The sequence below is a fragment of the Pollicipes pollicipes genome, unplaced genomic scaffold (assembly GCF_011947565.3).
Source record: "Pollicipes pollicipes isolate AB1234 unplaced genomic scaffold, Ppol_2.1 Scaffold_6686;HRSCAF=7923_pilon_pilon_pilon, whole genome shotgun sequence".
NCBI classification, from domain to species: Eukaryota; Metazoa; Arthropoda; class Thecostraca; order Pollicipedomorpha; family Pollicipedidae; genus Pollicipes; species Pollicipes pollicipes.
This window is the reverse complement of record NW_023596921.1, coordinates 40,695,116-40,713,623: the sequence shown is the minus strand read 5'-3', so window position 1 is coordinate 40,713,623 and position 18,508 is coordinate 40,695,116. Positions and strand designations below refer to the sequence as shown.

Below are 18,508 nucleotides of genomic sequence, written 5' to 3'. Positions count from 1 at the left end.
GACAGGCAGCACTCTTAACCGATTTACCCAGCCAGCGCAAGTATAATGCGTGACAGACCCGTGCAGGCCGGCCAAAAGGGATCGGAGTCAGTCACTCCGCCGACTCTGGTGGATAATGGAAGATATTTATGGATTTTGATGCGCTTTCACCGCTATCTTTGCGAGATATGATAATTTATGTTGCAAGTAATGGATGTTTTCGTCCTAATAAACCCCTCTCCTTAATTTGCTGGGCCAAAGTTATGGATTCTTGTAACTCTGGTGTCCTGGTGTTTTTGCCGGAGTGAGATGGCTGTCTCCGAACAGTTTTTTGACTATTTGTAGCAACGTTTTTCGACTTAAAAGGGTACTTTTGTAAAGCCTGAACTACCAGCTTAAATTTCACATCCTTAAGTGACAAATGTAACTTGGTTTAAATCCACAGCTGCGGTAGCATTTTTGTACTCCGGATACCAGGAAGTGGCCAAAAATCCAACCACATGATGGTTCTGGATGAGTACAAATAAGTCCTTCATAGTCGTGATGCCCATCTCTAGACAGCTTGCCTCCAAATGTTCACAAATCTGTTCAAGACATGAGCGCGAGCAGAATATTCATGCTCTTGACAAATCAGTCACGAGGAGGCGAATCATGTAAACCAATTGGAAAGTTTTGTTATGTTCAATCTCCAACCTGAGCTGGGAGGCGAGCGCAAGCCGCTGAATAGTTGGGATGTTTCCCACGCTCAATTGCGAGGGATTCTCTTATCTGCATTGCCATGACGTAGTGGTGGCGCGTGGGTGGGAGGCCGTCTGCGGTAGGTGATCGGGAGTGCGGTTTTCTATGATTGTTCCTTGCATCCTTGGCAATTAATGCGGTTCGTCGCCAATGGTAGGTTAAGTCATGTTCAAGTTTGAGTTGGTCTGCATAGGGCTTAGGAAGTGAAAACTTTGCTAATGTACAGACCGGTGCGATTCTGGTGCTCGTTTCTCATTTCCCGGTATTGTTCAAAGGCGATTCCATTCAAAATTCACATGCTTTATTTTTCACATTTCCATACGCAGTTTATCATATACCTAGGTGGCAACACAGGCTGCTTGCTATTGGGCATCTTAATCTGGTGGGTGCAAGAGTTGTGCTTTTGCAGATATCGGTACATGGCTCCTGATGGAGGCAGCAAGTCTCAAGATATTGCGCCTTGTGGTTTTATTTGTGTCCTGACACAAAGAGGTAAAATGAGTTTTTCCAAAAGCTGTTCTTGCTGCATCATGATAGAGTAGAAAATACTTCATTCTACCTAGTCACAATCCTGGAGTACAAAATCTCCCGGTATACATTACACCAGGAAACATCACATTTTCCAACACTGTACATCAACTATAGGTCCTCGTGCTTTGGCGATTCAGGTTTTTGTAACAGCTATGGTAGACTAGACAGGTAAGACAGTTAGAAGTTAAACAGTTAAGACTGCTATGGCAGGAGCATGGAAGCAGTGTCTGACCAGGGGAAGAGACTGTGCATGTCAGTCACCCGCTCCCTGTTCCAGTCTATGTCGGCCTGCTGACTTGGGTCCCAGCCATGGCAGAGGGCAGCAGCAACGTGCGTGAGGTGCTGCCACGCCAGGGCCTGCTGCACACGCAGGATGCACCGAGCATGGTGCTGTGCAAGCCAAAGCTGCTGCCGCTCAAGTCTGTCACGCTGGAGAAGATGGAGCAGTTGCAGAAGGAAGCTGAGCAGAAGTTGCGCGAGCAGGCGAGGCAATCATCAGCAGCCAGTGGCCAATAGCTGGCTCCTAGTCACGCCCGTTGGGGGCTGGTGAGGACGGTAGACTCGCGAGAGGCCAGCAGATTGTCACCACATTCCGTGAAGAGTATTTAGTTGATTATGCGTCAGGTGCGAATAAGCCCGAGTGCGGTGCATCTCTCGCTGGATTGAGGAACGCAGCCACGCTGCCGGAGCGTTGGGGAGCCTAAACGCTGTTCGGTGGCGCTCTCCGCGTCACGATGGGGGTGGGGCCTCTGGCCGTGGAGATCGCCGCCACGTTCTGTGTAGCGGCCGCCATCCTGTACCGCTACGGCGACTGGCGAAACCACCAGGTCTTCGTCACGGTGTCCGTGCTGATCGCCTGGTACTTCTCGCTGATCATCATCTTCGTCCTGCCGATGGATGTTTCGCGGGTAAGAAGAGCCGAATTGGTCTGCTTTGCAGACTTCCTCTTGCATTATGCGCAGTTCTTGATGAAATTGTTGTACATTAAAAAAAACTTATGTTTCCAATGTACTTAATAGCCACGCTAAAACTACGCAACATTTACATCACCTGCTTGCCTCTGACAACGTTTTACTTAACCTATTGTCGTATACTTTCCAGACGGCCTACAATCAGTGTTTGCGTGAGCACCAGGCGGCCCTGGCTACCACGACGACCCCGACCTCCGCGGTGATGCCCACTAACGGCACGCTGCTCTCTGAGAACGCCACGAGCGTCGCGACCACGGCCGCGCCGACCGTCGTGCCGACCACTGCGCCGACCGCCGCGCCGACGGTGGCGCCGCCCTGCGAGCTGCCGTGGAGTTACGTGTCGGCCGAGGTGATGCGCGACCTGTGGCGCATCGTCTACTGGACGTCGCAGGCGCTGACGTGGCTCATCATGCCGATCACGCAGTCGTACACGCAGGCCGGCGACTTCAACTTCAAGGGCAAGCTGCGCACGGCGCTCGTGGATAACGCCATCTACTACGGCTCGTACCTGGTGATCGCGGTCGTGCTGCTTATCTACATCAGCATGCAGCCCGGCGTCTCCGTGGACTGGTGAGTGGCGGCCTGTGGACTTAGGCGAGGACGTCCGCGGCCGGGACTGGGGCGTTACGCAGCCTTGTTGTCTTCTGGCGTCGATGCGGCGACAACTGCGCAGGCTGGTGTGATGAATGGCGTGGCAAATGCTGCTCGGTTGTCTGTTTTCAATGTTTTAGCAAAAGATCTTGCGCTCCTGTTGTCTTCTTGTCAATGTCGCTGGCTGTCTGGCCAGTCGCTAAAGTACTTGATAACCATGTGCGCATGTATTTTCAGGCAGTGGCAATGTCCAGGGCTGTTTTGTCCAGTGAAATCCACTGATATGTATTAAATATGTGGGTTTCATTAGAATTCCTATTCGTACTTAAGTATCGCGCGCCCGTAGCCATCGTTCTGCTCTGCCAGAAATGCACCGCGTGCGAAAGTCAATTGTCACATCGTTCTGGTTTGTCTTAAAATGAATTAAAATGGCCTAACAGTGTAACAATCCAACCAAACGTCCCGTCCAACTTAGCCAGTGTTCAGCGTGAATGCCTGGACGTGGTGCGTGTCGACAGGCCGCACCTCAAGCTGATCGCGTCGTCCGCCAGCAACACGTGGGGCCTGTTCCTGCTGGTGCTGCTGCTCGGCTTCTCGCTGGTGGAGGTGCCTCGGGCGCTCTGGCACGCCGCCCAGCGCGGCTGGAGCCTGCGCCACGGCTACTTCAGGGCGGCCAAGCTGAGCGCCGAGCGCTCGGAGGCCGAGGAGGCGCTCGATGACGTGCTGGACGTGAGCAGCTCCCCGGGGAGGGCTCTCGCGCCGACGGTGTTGTGATAGGGGGGGGGGGGGGGGGGGGGGGGGGGTAGCGAAGCAATGGGCTCTCAAACGGGTCGCTTCCTCACCCAGCTGAAGTTTGGGCATATACCGCTAGTTGATATTGAGTTTGTTATAAGAGTAAAATTATATCAATTTAGAATGCATGTTTTTGTTTGTGATACGTGGGAATGTGTTAGATCGAGTTATATCCCAAGTGCTTTACAACACAATTTTGTAAGGAGTCCATGAGCACTTGTTCCATGACTCATGTCTGACTTATACACATTATATGTGCGCTGCACTGAGCAACCTTAAAGGTATTGAGTCAAGTGTTTCAGCTTGTACTGGCAATGAGAAATGTCCTATGTATTGTTGTCAGTTGTTAGGCGTTCTGTGCCCCCAGCTATGTCGGGGTCCGGGCTGCCTGAGTGATCTGACTAAATCGGCCCCGTTCCTTGCGCTCACAGCACTGCGGTCCAGGCCGACTTTGTCTCCTCCTTTCCTGCCCCACGACATTGCCAATCCTTCTTCGCACCTGTAACCGCAGTCGTTCGGTGGCCGGCAGTCGCTGCAGCTGGCCGCTGAAGCTATCAGCGCCGCCCACCCGCTGCGGCCGTGCGTGGACACGGTGCTGTCCAAGGTGCCGGCGCCGCTGCAGGAGCGCATGCGGCGACGGCAGCGGGCCGGCGACGCGGCGCCCGTGCCCACGCAGAAGTCGCTGGTGGCGCTGCACCGGCAGGTGATCCGCGCCCTCCAGCAGCACCATCGCACAGAGGCGCAGTGGGGCCTGCTCGTGGCAGAGGTGAGGCTCCAGCAGCACCACCGCACGGCGGCGCAGTGGCGCCCGCTCGTGGCAGAGGTGAGGCTCCAGCAGCACCACCGCACAGAGGCGTAGTGGGGCCTGCTCGTGGCAGAGGTGAGACTCCAGCAGCACCATCGCACGGAGGCACAGTGGGGACCGCTCGTGGCAGAGGTGAGACTCCAGCATCACCATCGCACAGAGGCGCAGCGGGGCCTGCTCGTGGCAGAGGTGAGACTCCAGCAGCACCATCGCACAGAGGCGCAGTGGGGACCGCTCGTGGCAGAGGTGAGGCTCCAGCAGCACCACCGCACGGAGGCGTAGTTGGGGCCTGCTCGTGGCAGAGGTGAGGCCGGGCCGCACGCATTACGGCCCTATGGCCACGCTGTTAAGGAGGGGAAGTCGAACAGCAGCAAAGGAGTAGGGAAGCATAGTGCGAATCAGCCGACTCCCAACGCTGCAGTGGAACGCTAATCAGGTGTGCGGGAGCATTGGCTCTGTTGACCTTAATCAAATGAAGGCGGACGACTCCATTTAAGCCCACTGCGCTGGACCAGTTGGTGTGTACTCGGGTGGCCAGGACCGCGGGCCGACCGCCGCCCTCGCCGCCAGGTGATAGAGCTGGAGGACGTGGCGGAGAACCAGCGCCACCGGGACGGCTACTTCAAGCCGAGCCTGCCGCGGCCGCCCAGCTGGACCTCTGTGCTCGTGGGACCCCGGCTCGGTGAGTCCCGCCTGTGCTCGAGGGGCCCCGGCCCAGGGAGTCCCGTCTGTGCTCGAGGGACCCCGGCTCGGTGAGTCCCCCCCCCCCCCCCCTGTGCTCGAGAGACCCCGGCCCGGGGAGTCCCGCCTGTGCTCGAGGGACCCCAGCTCGGGGAGTTCCGTCTCTGCCAGCTAACTGACGCTGACGCTCCAGCTGGTGGGAGGGGGGGGGGGGAGGGGTATCAGTACGGGCGCCTTGGTGCTGCTGTCCCGCTCGGTGTGATTGTGGTCTTTGAAGGGAGGGGTGGGGGAGATCAATATATACACAAGCGATTGAGCGAGATACATACTCTGATGCATGTATGCATATATACATATATATATATATATATATATATATATATATATATATATATATATATATATATAGCTATATCTATAGGTATGTATCTTATTAGTGAGCGAGATATATGCAAAACGTCAGTAAGCTGGTACATCGATGTTCTCCCTAAAATGGTTGCCGAATGGGTCTTGTGACCCTCTGTGGGCCGTGCTAGTACGAAGTACTCCCAGCCCGATCCGGCGATGTGCGCTGGAGTCGCGCCATCCTGTAGGCTGCGGCGATCAGCCGCTGCCGTTGCCGCCGCGAGCAGTCTCCCCGCCAGCGTGCCCCACAGAGAGAGCACGCCCCTGACGGCGGCTCGCTCCGACGCCAGAGTGGTACTGGAGGTGTCGTCTGCGCGGCTACGCCCTGCGCTGCCTGGCCGTCGTGTGCGGCCTCACCTCGGCCATGGTGGTCTGGTCGGAGCTCACTTTCTTCAACAAGAGTCCCACGCTCTCGCTGTTCGCCGTGTTCATCAACGCGGCCAAGGCCAATTACGACTACTTCGCCATCGAGGTGAGTTGGGGGGAGAGCTGGGAGGCCGGCGGGGCGCCGCTGCCGCCGCCTGACTCGGGTTTTGTGTGTTGCGGGCTCCATAAAATGATGCTGATGTTGTGAAGCCTGGCGTTGTACATAGGTGTCAGACGCTCATATGCCTGGCTTTTCTATGTGAAGCCGTGTTCTGATTTTGCCGTGGCGGGCATGGAGGTCGAGGAATATGAGAAGTGTCCAGCCTGGTAAGTACGCACGAAAAAAATATGGCTGTTGTATTTTTGGTGATGTGCTCGGGCGGTGACTTATTCTGGTGTTCTGCAGGCGGTATCGTGCCTAACGATAGCGTACCTCTGCGTGTGCACCTACTACACCATCTTCAAGATCCGAGTGCTGAACTTCTATTACCTCGCGCCCAACCACCAGACGGACCAGCACAGTCTCATCTTCTCGGGAATGTGAGCAACTAGGAGCACTGTTTTCCGTGTTGTGCCGTCTAGTCACCTTGGACCCAGGGAATGAGGAAGCTAAGTAAATGTTGGTGAGCAGGCATCCTAAACAATTTTGCAGTGGTCGCCAAGTAGATTTGCTCAAATCAGTTAAACCGCTATGCGCACTGCACCGGAAAGGAGTGAAGCCTCCCTGGACGCGCGGCTCAACCGCGAATGGCACGCCTGTGTTGCGCTGGCGTGATACATGCGTAACCGGTCGCCCTCCCGAAGGCTGCTGTGTCGGCTCACACCGCCGCTCTGCCTGAACTTCCTGGGCATGATACACATGGACAGCCACATCATCGAGGACAGGGTCGACGAGACGGCCTATACACAGGTGTGGCGCGGGTGGGCGGCAACGGGCTGCTGCCTCGCGCCTGGGTACGGCGCGGAGCAGCTCGGTGGTGTGTTGTGGTGACTTACTTCATTGGGCGTGGCACTGATGTCCTTGGCGCGGTCTGTCAGGTACACTCATTACTGATTGGATTGTGGGTTATTTTAGAGGCTTGAGCTCTTTGGCAGTAGCAGGTCTCGCGTGCGTAATTCTGAGGATATTTTGCATCCGTGCTGCACACGCATCGTGTTCGATGACGTGCCAGCAAGCATTTGCTCATGTGTATGCTACCAGTGATCGTGTCAGCTGGCCGCCCGGCCGATGTCACCTGACCCGTCACAGCGGCATCGCCTAACACCCCCTCCCCCCAATCTCCAACATTCCAGATCATGGGTCACATGGACGTGCTGTCCATTCTCTCGGACGGCTTCAACATCTACTTCCCGATGTGCGTGGTGGCGTTCTGCCTGGCCACGTGGCTCTCGCTGGGCGCGCGGCTGCTCAGCTTCCTCGGCTTCCAGCAGTTCATCGGCCAGGACGAGATCACCACCGACCTGGTGGAGGAGGGCCGCGAGCTGGTGCGGCGCGAGCACCGGCGCTGCCAGCGCCAGGGCCGTGCCGGCGACGAGCGCGCGCCGGCCGCCGCCGCCGGCAGGGCCGCCGGATGGGGCAGCGAGGCGTACCGCGCTGCCAAACTGCGCGCAGAGGAGCGGCGTGAGTGCGGCGAGGGATGTCCGAGGGAGGGAGGGAGGGGATGGAGTGATCTGTCCTTGTCTGTTGTCTAGGCAGGGTTTAGCCAAGCGTGCTTGATGTTATAGTGTGTATAACCGCAACTACATGACTTATTAGTGCCGTTTCTACACATGTTGTAATCACGGTATGTTGGGTCTGTTCTGAATTCATTGAACGTGAGTTCAGTTTGCCGCAGCTGCCTGTTGCCTTCTGTCCGCTGCCTTCCCGCCGCTTGTTGGAGGCCCGTCAGTCCGTCGCGCGGCCGCCGGGTCGGCCGCTGACCCCTCGCGCCGCGCCGCTGACCGCGCTTCTCCTCCGTGCAGTGCGCGGCCTGCTGCCCCGCTCCGAGTCGGCCGAGTCGGCGCGGCTGGAGCTGCTCGGCTCGCCGGACCCGCCGTTCCCAGGGCGGCGGCCGGCCGGCCCAAGAGTGGCGCGACCCGGCCGACGACGGCGACGTCGGTCAGGTGGGCGACGACAGCTTCAGCTTCAGCCGCGCCGGCGTCGGCGGTCGGCCCGGCCGCGGCGGCATCTTCGACGACGTCTGAGCCGGGACTGAGGCGCGTGACGGGGACCGCGGCCGCCTCCGACCTGGCTGTGCGATCCAGGCCGGCTGGTCGGGCGGTCAGTCGGTCGCCAGTGAGCGAGGGTCGGAATTCAGTCCGAAGGCGCGGGCGCAGGCAGCTCGTGTGGGCTGGTCGGCTGGAGCGCGGCGCCGTGACTGGGTGGATTCCGCTTGCGTTGTGATCTGGCTTTCATTCTGTGACGCAGCTCCAAGGGATGTGATTTCGGTGGGCGGCATCGCGTTACATTGCAAAGGCGGGTTTTATGGCGTGTAATTTGCGCTGCGTACTCCGACCGTGGCGTTGGGTGGATAATTGATTGTATCTGTTTGCTTTGACGGGGCATCGCCGGCTTATGGATTCCGTGGTGATGACGCCGTGTGACATTGCTCGAAGTGTCGACTTTAAGGCTGGCTACCTGCGTGCTATACTCGGCAGTTTAAGGCAGCGTGGCGTCCGGCCAGTGATGTATTTATTGTGTGCACGTATCCGAAGTATCTATGTTCGTCGCGCTAGGGAGCTTCGCTGTACTGTCACGGGGCAGACGTGTTGGCTGCTGCACTTCCCTCCCCAGACAAGGCCCCTCAGACCGATGACCGGACCACCTCTGGTCATCGCACGGGGTTTCCCCTCCACTTCAGCTGTTGTTCTCTGTCACCGCCGGTGCAATGGTAGCTGAGGCCTGACTCGTGCGGCGAGCGCGCCCCTGGACGCGGCGGCGGCAGGCTGCTTTGGTTGGGGATGAGCGTCGGCCGATGGCCCTGATCTCGGTGTTGCCTACAGTGACTGAACAATTCCAATACACGTATCCACCAGGCTACCTGTGAGTTTGATGAGCAAATAGCCCTGTGAGGAGTACTTACATGCAGCTGTAGTCGGAGGAAGCCCGATGTGGGCTTGTGCTATAGATGGCACGACATTTGTATAATGCTCTCAGCCTGTCACGCGGGTATGCAGGGGTGTTTTTGCATGCACATGATACCCGACCGCGTTAAGATGCAGCAATCTGAAAAGCTGCATGCTGCTCGTGCTGAGGTCATCCCCTAATGGCCGCACCACTCCCCCTCATTATTTCATACTGCGCTGCGGCCTCACGTCTGTGAAGTTGTCTGTCGTGATCCTGGCCGCGCGGGCAACAGGCCGTCACCTGAACCACAGACGATACTTGGGACCGCGTCCATGACGGATGAAGCCGCTTATGTGCCTATCTCAGAGCTGCGTTATCCCTGACGAAGTCGGCTGCTCGGGCCCGGACCGCCGGCTGTCGCCAGCCTTGGTCGCAAGGACTATCAAGGGCTTATCACAGAGCCGCGTTATCCCTGTCAAAGTCGGCTGCTCGGGCCCGGACCGCCGGCTGTCGCCAGCCTTGATCGCAAGGACTCTTCTCGGTGTCCACTTGCCGCGTACGTCTGCGCCGCCCGCACGGTGATGGTGATCTCAGTCCAGTGACCTCAGTGACCCTTGTGACCTCATTGACCCCAGTGACCTCGGTCCTTGCGTTCGGCGCCGGTCAGATGGCCCGGCGCGCACTCGGACTGCTCGGGGCATTATCGTAGAGCAGCTCCCTCTACTGGCGACGGCAGAGGGCGGCGGCCCTCGCGGCGTCTCGCTTTCATGTGGTGTCGACTCGACATGCTGTCCTGGTGACATGACCCGGCTTGGTAACGGGTGCGACACTGCCCGCGTCCCTTGTCTGGAAGAGGCAGAACACCCCACTTCTGGTGTCTCAAAGATACCCGCTTGCTTTAGTTGACGAATTTCTCTCACTGCAAGCGACGGTCCCGTCTTTGTTTCGCACCTTTAGCTTAATACAGCGACTGTTCCACATAGGAAAATATTAAAGCAAGCATCAGATACAATGAACTAAGCTCATTTATAATTATTGATACGCTTTTGAATGGAAAAGTCTGCTCTAGACAACACAATTTCTCTATTTAGTAAATATTCTCCCCAATACGCAACTTTTTTACTGGGTCATGGAACGTTTGCATGCCAGCACTCACTTGTAGTTCTTCAATCCCCCGGGAGGTGGCCCGTGGCGGTGCTGGCTGTGTACTGAACCAAGCATCGTTAGGTGCTCGTGTTGTGTCCTTTCTCGTCATGCTTTTGCGTATTGATCGGTGGGCTTAAGATGCTTACTTGTATTCACGCACTCGGTTCTATCGCTCGCTATATATCGCTCTATCGCTATCGGTTACTCGATAACAAGCCTTGCGCAGTCTTGTCCGGAGCAGGCTGCGTGCGTCAGCCACGAGTGGGCCGAGAGGCCCCCTGAAGGGGACCCTGACCGGGGCCCGGCGCATACACTGCAGAGGGTTCCCTGCACGAGCTAAAGCTCGGCCGTTGGCCACCCAGGCGCATGTAGACCTGCTCCACTGTCATCCATTTTCCTTCATTCTATAGCCCTGAAATGATCATTGCTGGCCGAAAGGGCCCTAAACCAAATAACCGATCGTGTCGAAATCTTGCATAGCTTGCACAACACTGGTTGGGAGCCAGTTGACGGCCGTTATATCTAGAAATCGTGCGCACGAATGCCATACGCGAACGGCTCGACAATACATTTTTCCTGACCTTGAACGCCGCGTGGCCAGTGGAATGGCAGGATTCCAATGACGTCATGGTGAAGTAATGGATGCCTGGGTAAAGTTGGAAAAAGTTTGCGCATCTTCGCGGGCGTGCAGCTCAGAAACTGAAGGATGTAGATCCCAAGAAGGGCAGGGCTGTGAACTGCGCCAAATGATCCTGAAAATGGCCATTTCAGTTCAAAACTTCATACAAATGTGGAACACTTTAAAAAAAGGGCCAAATGGACGTTATCTCTTTGGGTCTTTACGCTTAACACAACGTAACCAGGGGAAGGAGAGGGGGAACGCCCAACGTAACTAGAGCGTGACCAGAGCGGGAGGGGGCGAAAATGACCAACACTGCGTACCGTAACATACAGACGGTCCTTTCCAGTGCCCTCAGAGCGATCTGGAGACACCCGGCGCTTCCCAGGGTCATCACCACCACCGTGCGGCACACGGCCATCAGCTCACACAGACCCACACAGATATTGACTCACACGTCCACAGAGATCCTCACCGCCCAGATCCCGAGCTTGTCATCTGCGCACATCGAGCACATCGTCTACGTGGATGTTCTGAGCAGTTGGTATGCATGTCCCCATTTCCAAGTCATGTCCCCCCCGCCGAGTCTAAGATATAGGACGGCAACATTCCCTGGTATCAAAGCTCAGAGGGCAGTCCGCGTGGAGCGCGCAGGCAGAATCTCGAGGTCAGTATCACTGAGCCACGACAGGAGAGCTGCCTGTTGAACCTGTTGCCTGTTGAGATACGATCGAAGCCAAGAACTCTTTTTAAGAAGCAATTGTCAGTGCATGCTAGAAATGGAGCGCCCTCAAAGTCACTGGTGGACTTTCGGGTTTGGTCGTGAGTCATGTCATTCCGTCATATTGGGAGACATACAGGACTTGTGAAACACCTGCTGGTTTGCTCGCCATCCTCTGATAGTCTAGGACCAGATTACACTCTGGCATACGGAACTGCTGTACTTTTAGGCATACTCCGATGGCCTGGGGTTTAGGGGCACAGTGTGTTGTCACAAGTCCCCGTGAGCACTAATTCGGCCCCAGACCGGTGGCGCCACGTGTAATAACCCAACACGCGCATTTGCTGCTTGGTCAGTGCTGTGAAACACCAAAGCTGTTGTTGTCGGCTTTAAACATCTTTGTTGCAGCGCTGTCACAGTGCAGCAAACACAGTAAGGTCGCTCTCGGCGTTTTATGTCCGTGCAGAATAACGCCCTAGGTTACCGCCTTCAATCTGCCTTGTCAGCACTTGCACTGCAGTCAAGTGCGGTAGTGGCTGCTCAGCCGTGCTACGCAAGTTTCTTCGCCACTGCATTCCCGCGATTATGGCAGGGAAGCATCTGCCATCCGCGTTCCTGCCGCTGGGATTGTGGCGAGCACTGGCTGCGGGTCGCGTCTTTTATCCTTACTGAGGGACAGTGATCAAGATGAGCCTGGATCTGCCGCCAGCACATCCGCAAGCTTTGGACGGGTGGTGTTAGCATGCACACGATCCACGTGAATTTTGTCGGCACCAGGTGCGCTTTTGGCAGGTCTGCCGGCTAGCGTATCTATTTAAGTGAGATTTGTACCAGGTTATTCGTCCTCTGCTACTGGCGTTCTCTCTATGACGTCATTGGGGCCTGGTTTGTCAGCGCGACATTTAGCGTTATCCTGGCATGTTGACTAACGGATCGTCCAGACTGCGGCAGCTGCCGCTAGCGGTCGACCCCATGATGACACAGTCTCCATTATGCGCATGGCACACTAGTGTTACCGACCTGAGCACGGAGGCCCTGTCATCTGGCGCCGACCGGTGCATGCAGCAGGCCTTCGAGGTTCGTGCTTCTCAGAAGCGCGCAAGTGCGCCGAGAAAAGTTTCCCGTGCGTCTGCAACAGACGTCGTTGAAGATGCCTTAGTGTTGCGTAAATGCCGCAAACGATCACTTTTGGTCAGCAAAGTAGGTACTGACGTCGTTCGCGTGCAAAATGCGCCGGTACGCCTACAGTTTGGCGATATGATAGCATTTGAAGACGCGTGGAAATGTTCAGTGCATGCGTGTTGATGCTGCAAGTGATGCTTGGAATATTCTAGATGCTCCACAATTACCTTTCATGTCAGATCCAAATGAGATTGGATCAGCTGGATACACGCCATTCAACCAAGTGAAGAATGGTGCCAACCAAAACGCATCACATTCATATTGTCTGTCATTATTTGTTTAAATTGGATTGTTCTTAACTATTTCCATTAAATGTAAATTCAATTTATCCAGGTGATATAAATTTGCTTTAGTGGCATACGGATGAACAGAATAATCACAATCGGACATAGTTCCTTTCTTGATTGATAGTCTGCACTAATTTTGCTATTGCCGGGTAAGACTGCTGTCTTCCCATGCGATATAAGTCACGTAGAGCTGCATTGTTTTAGATTTGCAAGTAAGCTTGATGACATGTGACGTTTCTGTGAAGCACAGGTGTGCCGATGGCTGCGCTACTTTGAAGTTCAACCCATCAAAACCGGTTGGACCTGACCGAAACATTGCTGCTCTGGGATCAGGCTTACATTTGAAAGTTGTATGCCTCTTGAGGACGCGCATCAGGATGCCAAAGCCATTGAGGCGTGAGGGTGGAAACACTTTTTCGTTACGTGTCCTGTCCTATTACTTAATATAAGAAAAAAGACCCCTGTTCCAGGTTTTTCGGACATATGAGATCAAAACTCTTTTCAAGAGCTCTTTCAACCCTCAGTACACCAGGAGGTATCAAGCCACTGCTTAAGCGACGTTATAATGGCTATATAAGCTGTGGTTATATAGAGGTTGGCAGTACTCAACGTTTCAAGCTGCAGACCTATGACCACGAGTGGAACTCGCGATCATCAGCCCAGCTTAAAACGTCGAGTACTGTCAAAACTCGCGCTATAGCGTCCTTTAACCAGTACCTCCTGGTATATCTAAGCATAATAACCCGACTCCAATCCCATTCATGAATCACCAGTTGTCGATCGTTGGTGTGTTGCCCGTCACGTTGGTTTAGAATCCGCTGCTTCAAGACGGTAAGAGGCGTTCAGCTTAATTTTTCACCCCGTTTCTGTTTTCGTTTTTGTGCTTCGCAGACTTATAATGTATTTAGTTTTGGAGGTGTGCATCGCACGTGAATTGCTCCAGACACGAATCATCGTTTTTTAGTGTTCGCCTTCTGCCGACAGGCTGCGTACGTGTGCTTTAGAGATAATTTCGAGCGATGGCTAACATTGCTGAGCTAGGGTGACCAGGTGGCCCTTTAAAACAGCATTCTCGCTGGGCGAAGGCGTAAAATTCACTTGTTTTATATTTCATGGAGCCAAAGTGCTTCCTCGTCAGCACATATACTACGCACCTAGGTTGTGTGTGCACGAGTTATGCACCATTACTCGAGCGCCTGCCGCGACAAGAGATGGCTGCCGTGCTGAATGTATTCCATGGCGCCAGGTCGATAAAAGGCTAGAGCTGAGGCTTATTTAGGTGTGGTGTCTCCGTCATGACGTTTTTTGATTACTGATAATGCAAGCGTGTGTTGCGCTGCGCTTACCTCATGTGAAACAGCAAACATTCCTGCCTGTCTTGCAAACTGTCATATTACAACAATGGCAGAACAGCTGCAGAACTTTATTCGTGAACACAGCACGCGCCCTCGCTGGTGTGCAGAAGGTCACTGCCACTCCATCCCAACACTTGGTCTACAAGTTTTGAGCCATGCTGATAGTTATGTCGAAGGATGTACGACCACTGCAGCTGAATCAGATACAGTACTGAAATCCACCACGAAGCATAGCAGTGCTATTCGACTACGAATCGCATAACAAGATAAGCAGTTTGTCGTCTTGCCGTGATGCCCTTTTGCCCAGGGGAGGGAAGCGGAAGGACTGACACCCGGCTTTATATTATGTGCTGTTTGAAGAGCGTGATGTTAAATAATTTGTTTTTCTGTTGCATAGCCTTCGGCACCAGCGAACTGTTTCTGATCGCCAAACGAGAAACCAGCTGCCGAAGAAAATGACACGGAAGCTAGTTGATGTCACGCACACAATAATACAGCTATAAATTCGTAAATGGACGGTCTGCGCCAGCTCGGACAGCTCAAGGCCAACAGTGATGGGATTTCGTTGGCCTGCTTTCATCCAATAATGGTGAGTGTGAACAAGCTGATGACACCCACCGTCTACGGAACTTACGTGGCGACGAATTAAACATTTATCTCGGAGAAAGTGTTATGGACGTGACAACAAACATCGGTTAGCATAAGCAGGTGTATGCAGAAGGTTTGGCAAGATGCACTGAATACTGAAGATCTTACGTCTGCAGTGTTAACTGAGAACTGATGCACTTATGTCCGGCCATGGCCATCCTTGCCAGTCCAGGCAGCACCAACTAGACGACATTCGACAACTAAAGTGATTTTGAATGCGCAGGGCAGTAACGTGAGCTGGGTCAGTATTACGTTTTCATGAAGCTAGACAACGTTTGCAAAGTGACTCTCACCATGCAACGGGCACAAACAAAAAAGGATCTGCCATCACGTGACAGTCGATCTACCTCCCATTTTTCATCTCTATGCGAAAGGGTTGAATCATTATTTAAATAAATTTATATTATATGAAGGCATAATGAAAACATTATCAAGAGAGGAGACGAACCGGCAGAGTGTATTAATGCTCAGAACCAGTTGCAAGCCAATTTGCGCACAGTGCAAGCGTCCTTTCCAGTTACGCTGAACCTTGAAATGGTCGGGCTAGGGATCCGGCGACCTTGTTTGTGATAATTTTTACTTTTGCAGGGAAGCTCACATAATTCTACCAGCGTTATAACGCAGTTATCACAATGACCTTCAGGTGGGGCCAATGATTTAGGCCTGAAGTCATGTGCCCGGGTGAGCGGGCGGACAAGAGCTAAATGGAGGGCTCATGTATTTTCCGACGAGCCATTTTCGCTGAACCAGGACACGTAAAGATATCATTTGAACTCCCCATGGCAGCAAGGCCAAACCCAACCGCATGGAGTGCTTCCCAGAGCAGAACTGCATCATGCTTCTCGTGAATCCTACTGACCACGAACTACGCGCTGCGGATCAGCCTCCAGCAAAATCTGTCTTAGCTTTGTCTTGGGAAGCGCACCGGTTATTTAAAAGCCCTCAACCTCGTAACAGGTTTTAAAATTTGCAAAATCGGTGTACGTCGTAAGTTGCTGCATTGTATGCAGTCAGACCGATCTGATAAAATGTTTATTCCATTATCTATACCTGTATTAGTGTGCACGGTGTGTTGAGCACGACAGAGCTCGGGATTTGCAAACGTGCTAGCCGTTCGTCTGGTGTCTGATGCCTCAAGAGCATATGGCAGAGACTTCTCGTATTTCAAGGCGATAGTTTTATTAGAAAACAACTTGCGTCCACATCCGATGAGTAACAACTATATACAATAACAATAACAATGCCAATACAGCTTGCACGCTGGCGTTCTCCCCCGCCGGCGGCGCCTCGCCGCGCCGTCGCCGCAGCGGACGCCCCCGCGGCCGGGGCCGTACAGGTCGAGCGCTGAGATCACGCGCCGGCCCCTCGGTCAGGCCGGGTCAGGTCAGTTACCCGCTCCCCGTCCCTCAGCGGGGGTCGGGCTCGACCTGGTCGCGCGGCGGCGGCAGATATTTGTCTGAGGTGCTGGTGCTGGACGTCGACGACATGGACGACGAGCTGGAGTAGCTGGTGCGCACCGAGTAGGTGTGCGGCCGGCGACTGGGCGTGGGTAGCGTCAGGCGCACGCGCGGCACCTCGAGCCGGTAGCCGGTGTGGCCGTTGCTGAGCGGCGGGCGGCGCGCGTCGGCGTCGCGGCTCTTGTAAGCCTCCGCGTAGGGTGCGTACGGCGAGTAGGGGCCGGCCAGCTCGGGGATGGGCGGCGCACTCCGGCCGCTGTTACTGACGAACCCGATGCCGAACAAGCCCGGCGGCAGCTCGCCGTCGCCCAGGAAGTCGGGCGGCGGGAACTTGGGTTCGCGGTACGGCGCCTGGTAGTCGTCGATCGGCTTCGTGTCGACGAAGCCGTCGGCGAAGCGGCCGCCGCGGAGCACGAGAAGGTTGTCGTCGAGCAGCCAGACGTGGTGAGGGTCGAGCCCATCGAGGTTGTCGTAGTTGTCGATGCTGTTCGGCTCGGGCTCGGCGTCGGCCGGCGTGTCTCGGTAGCCGTTGTTGAAGAGGATGTCCTGGATGCTGTTGCCGACCGGCGCCAGCGTCACCAGCTTCTTCTTCCGCGTCGGCCTCGGCGTGGTCGTCGTCAGCGCCACGCTGTTGAGCCCCACGGCCTCGGAGCCGGCGATTCGCCGCGCCTGCCGCTCTCCGCCGTCATCGGCGGCGCCGTCTTCCGCCTTGTCGGGGAACCGCCAGCTGTCGCCGCCGTCGTCGCTGGCCGCGTCCGGTAAGCGCCAGCCGCCGTCGGGCGGACTCGGAGCCGCCGCCGCCACCGCCAGCAGCGCCAGCGCGCACGTCAGCCGCCTCGGCGTCATCTGAAACGGCGGGGTCGGTCAGGCCGGCGCGTGGGAGCCGCCGGACTCCACCCGTCCCTGGCCGGCCTCGGCTGACCTCGCCCTCAATCGCGCGAGGAGCGCCCGACCCGTGGACGGCGCGGCGCACACCGCGGCCGGAGACGCACTGCCGGCGCCCCTGCACGGCGCCACCTGTGGCGGGGTGCAGGGCGGCCGGCGCCCCGGAGAAAGGACAGCGCGGAGGCCTTGCACCTTGATACGGCTCCTCTCGGTGCCGCGCCGCACGCGAGATGCGGTCAGTCGCGCCGCCGCCGGCCCGGAGGTCGTGGCGACAGATATGCCACGGCAGTGTCCGTGGTCACGCCAATGCCGCCCGTCCCCCTCCGCTGACCCGGAGGCAGAGCACCGCATGTCGCCTCCACCGAGACCCGCTCCTCAATCCGCGCCGCGGTGGTTCATCACTTTGCCATAGAAATAGGCACTCGGCATTGCCAATCGCCAATATGTGGCGCCTTAGTGAGGTCGGCTGAGAAAGCATGCTGGACTGATCGGAGCTGAGTTCAAGCGTTGCTCATGGCTGCGAGCATCGGCGAAGCAAAGGACACCAGACCGGTGATTGTCTGCACGGCGCGACGGTGACGCGAGCCCGGACACAGGACCATGGTCTGACCGCCGCACACCACCGGCATCTCCGCTAATCCCCTGGTCCTTGAGACGTCAACGAGCTCGCGTCTTTGTGGCTGCGGCCGGCCACGACCCCTCACGACGCGGCATTGTGCGGCGGCTGAGCGGCACCGGCCGAGTAGCCGGTTTGGTAGCTCCTCCTCAGGGGGGGGGGGGGAGGGCATGTCCCGACAAGGTCGACACGCCACTGGCGGCGACCTCACGAGACGGCCGTGACGTCCGCCCCGTCCCGGGGTCCGGCACACGCGACCCTGCCGACCCCGAGCCGGCGCGATGCCAGACCGGGCGCGGCGGCGACGGCGATCCGACAACGCGCCGCTTGTGATCACGCTCGTGAAAGTGGTCCCGGCGGCGAACTCGGCCGTGTCCGGCGGGATGGCTGAGGGCACAGTGCGTCCTCGCCGGCCGGAGCCTTGGCGGCGAGAGTCCAGACACGGCCGTTGGGACTGCGCAAGGACGCCAGTTCGATCCGCCTGATTCGGCCGGGGCGCTCACGCGAGACCCGCCCGCGTCGCCCACACGCGTGAACAAATATAGCCCAGACACCGTGACTGAGAGATCATCTTCCATCTGTGAGGCATTGCCTGTTTGGCACAGCGTTGTTGTCACTGCTCGGGCCGAAGTCATCAAAGGCGAAGGCGCCCAAGAGTGAAGGCGCGCATGCACGCTGCACAAGCGC

At 56.2% G+C, this 18,508-nt stretch overlaps 1 protein-coding gene across 1 annotated transcript; it reads left to right on the top strand.

The window, feature by feature from the left end:
- Positions 1–1,769: 1,769 nt before the first annotated feature.
- Positions 1,770–12,352, top strand: LOC119108326 (LMBR1 domain-containing protein 2 homolog). The gene is made up of 12 exons (XM_037231903.1): positions 1,770–2,156; positions 2,350–2,789; positions 3,329–3,539; positions 4,132–4,368; positions 4,978–5,089; positions 5,784–5,965; positions 6,266–6,399; positions 6,664–6,769; positions 7,153–7,480; positions 7,822–7,855; positions 11,059–11,214; positions 12,343–12,352. Exons 1-12 carry the CDS (start codon positions 1,983–1,985, stop codon positions 12,350–12,352), a joined length of 2,124 nt encoding a protein of 707 aa, XP_037087798.1. The 5' UTR covers positions 1,770–1,982.
- Positions 12,353–18,508: the final 6,156 nt, after the last annotated feature.

Bases quoted from the DNA above. Each gene is read 5' to 3' on its own strand.
- LOC119108326 (XM_037231903.1), top strand. From the start codon at position 1,983: ATGGGGGTGGGGCCTCTGGCCGTGGAGATCGCCGCCACGTTCTGTGTA. The intron at 4,369-4,977 runs GTGAGGCTCCAG...CCTCGCCGCCAG, and splicing joins GGGGCCTGCTCGTGGCAGAG to GTGATAGAGCTGGAGGACGT. The intron at 6,400-6,663 runs GTGAGCAACTAG...GCCCTCCCGAAG, and splicing joins AGTCTCATCTTCTCGGGAAT to GCTGCTGTGTCGGCTCACAC.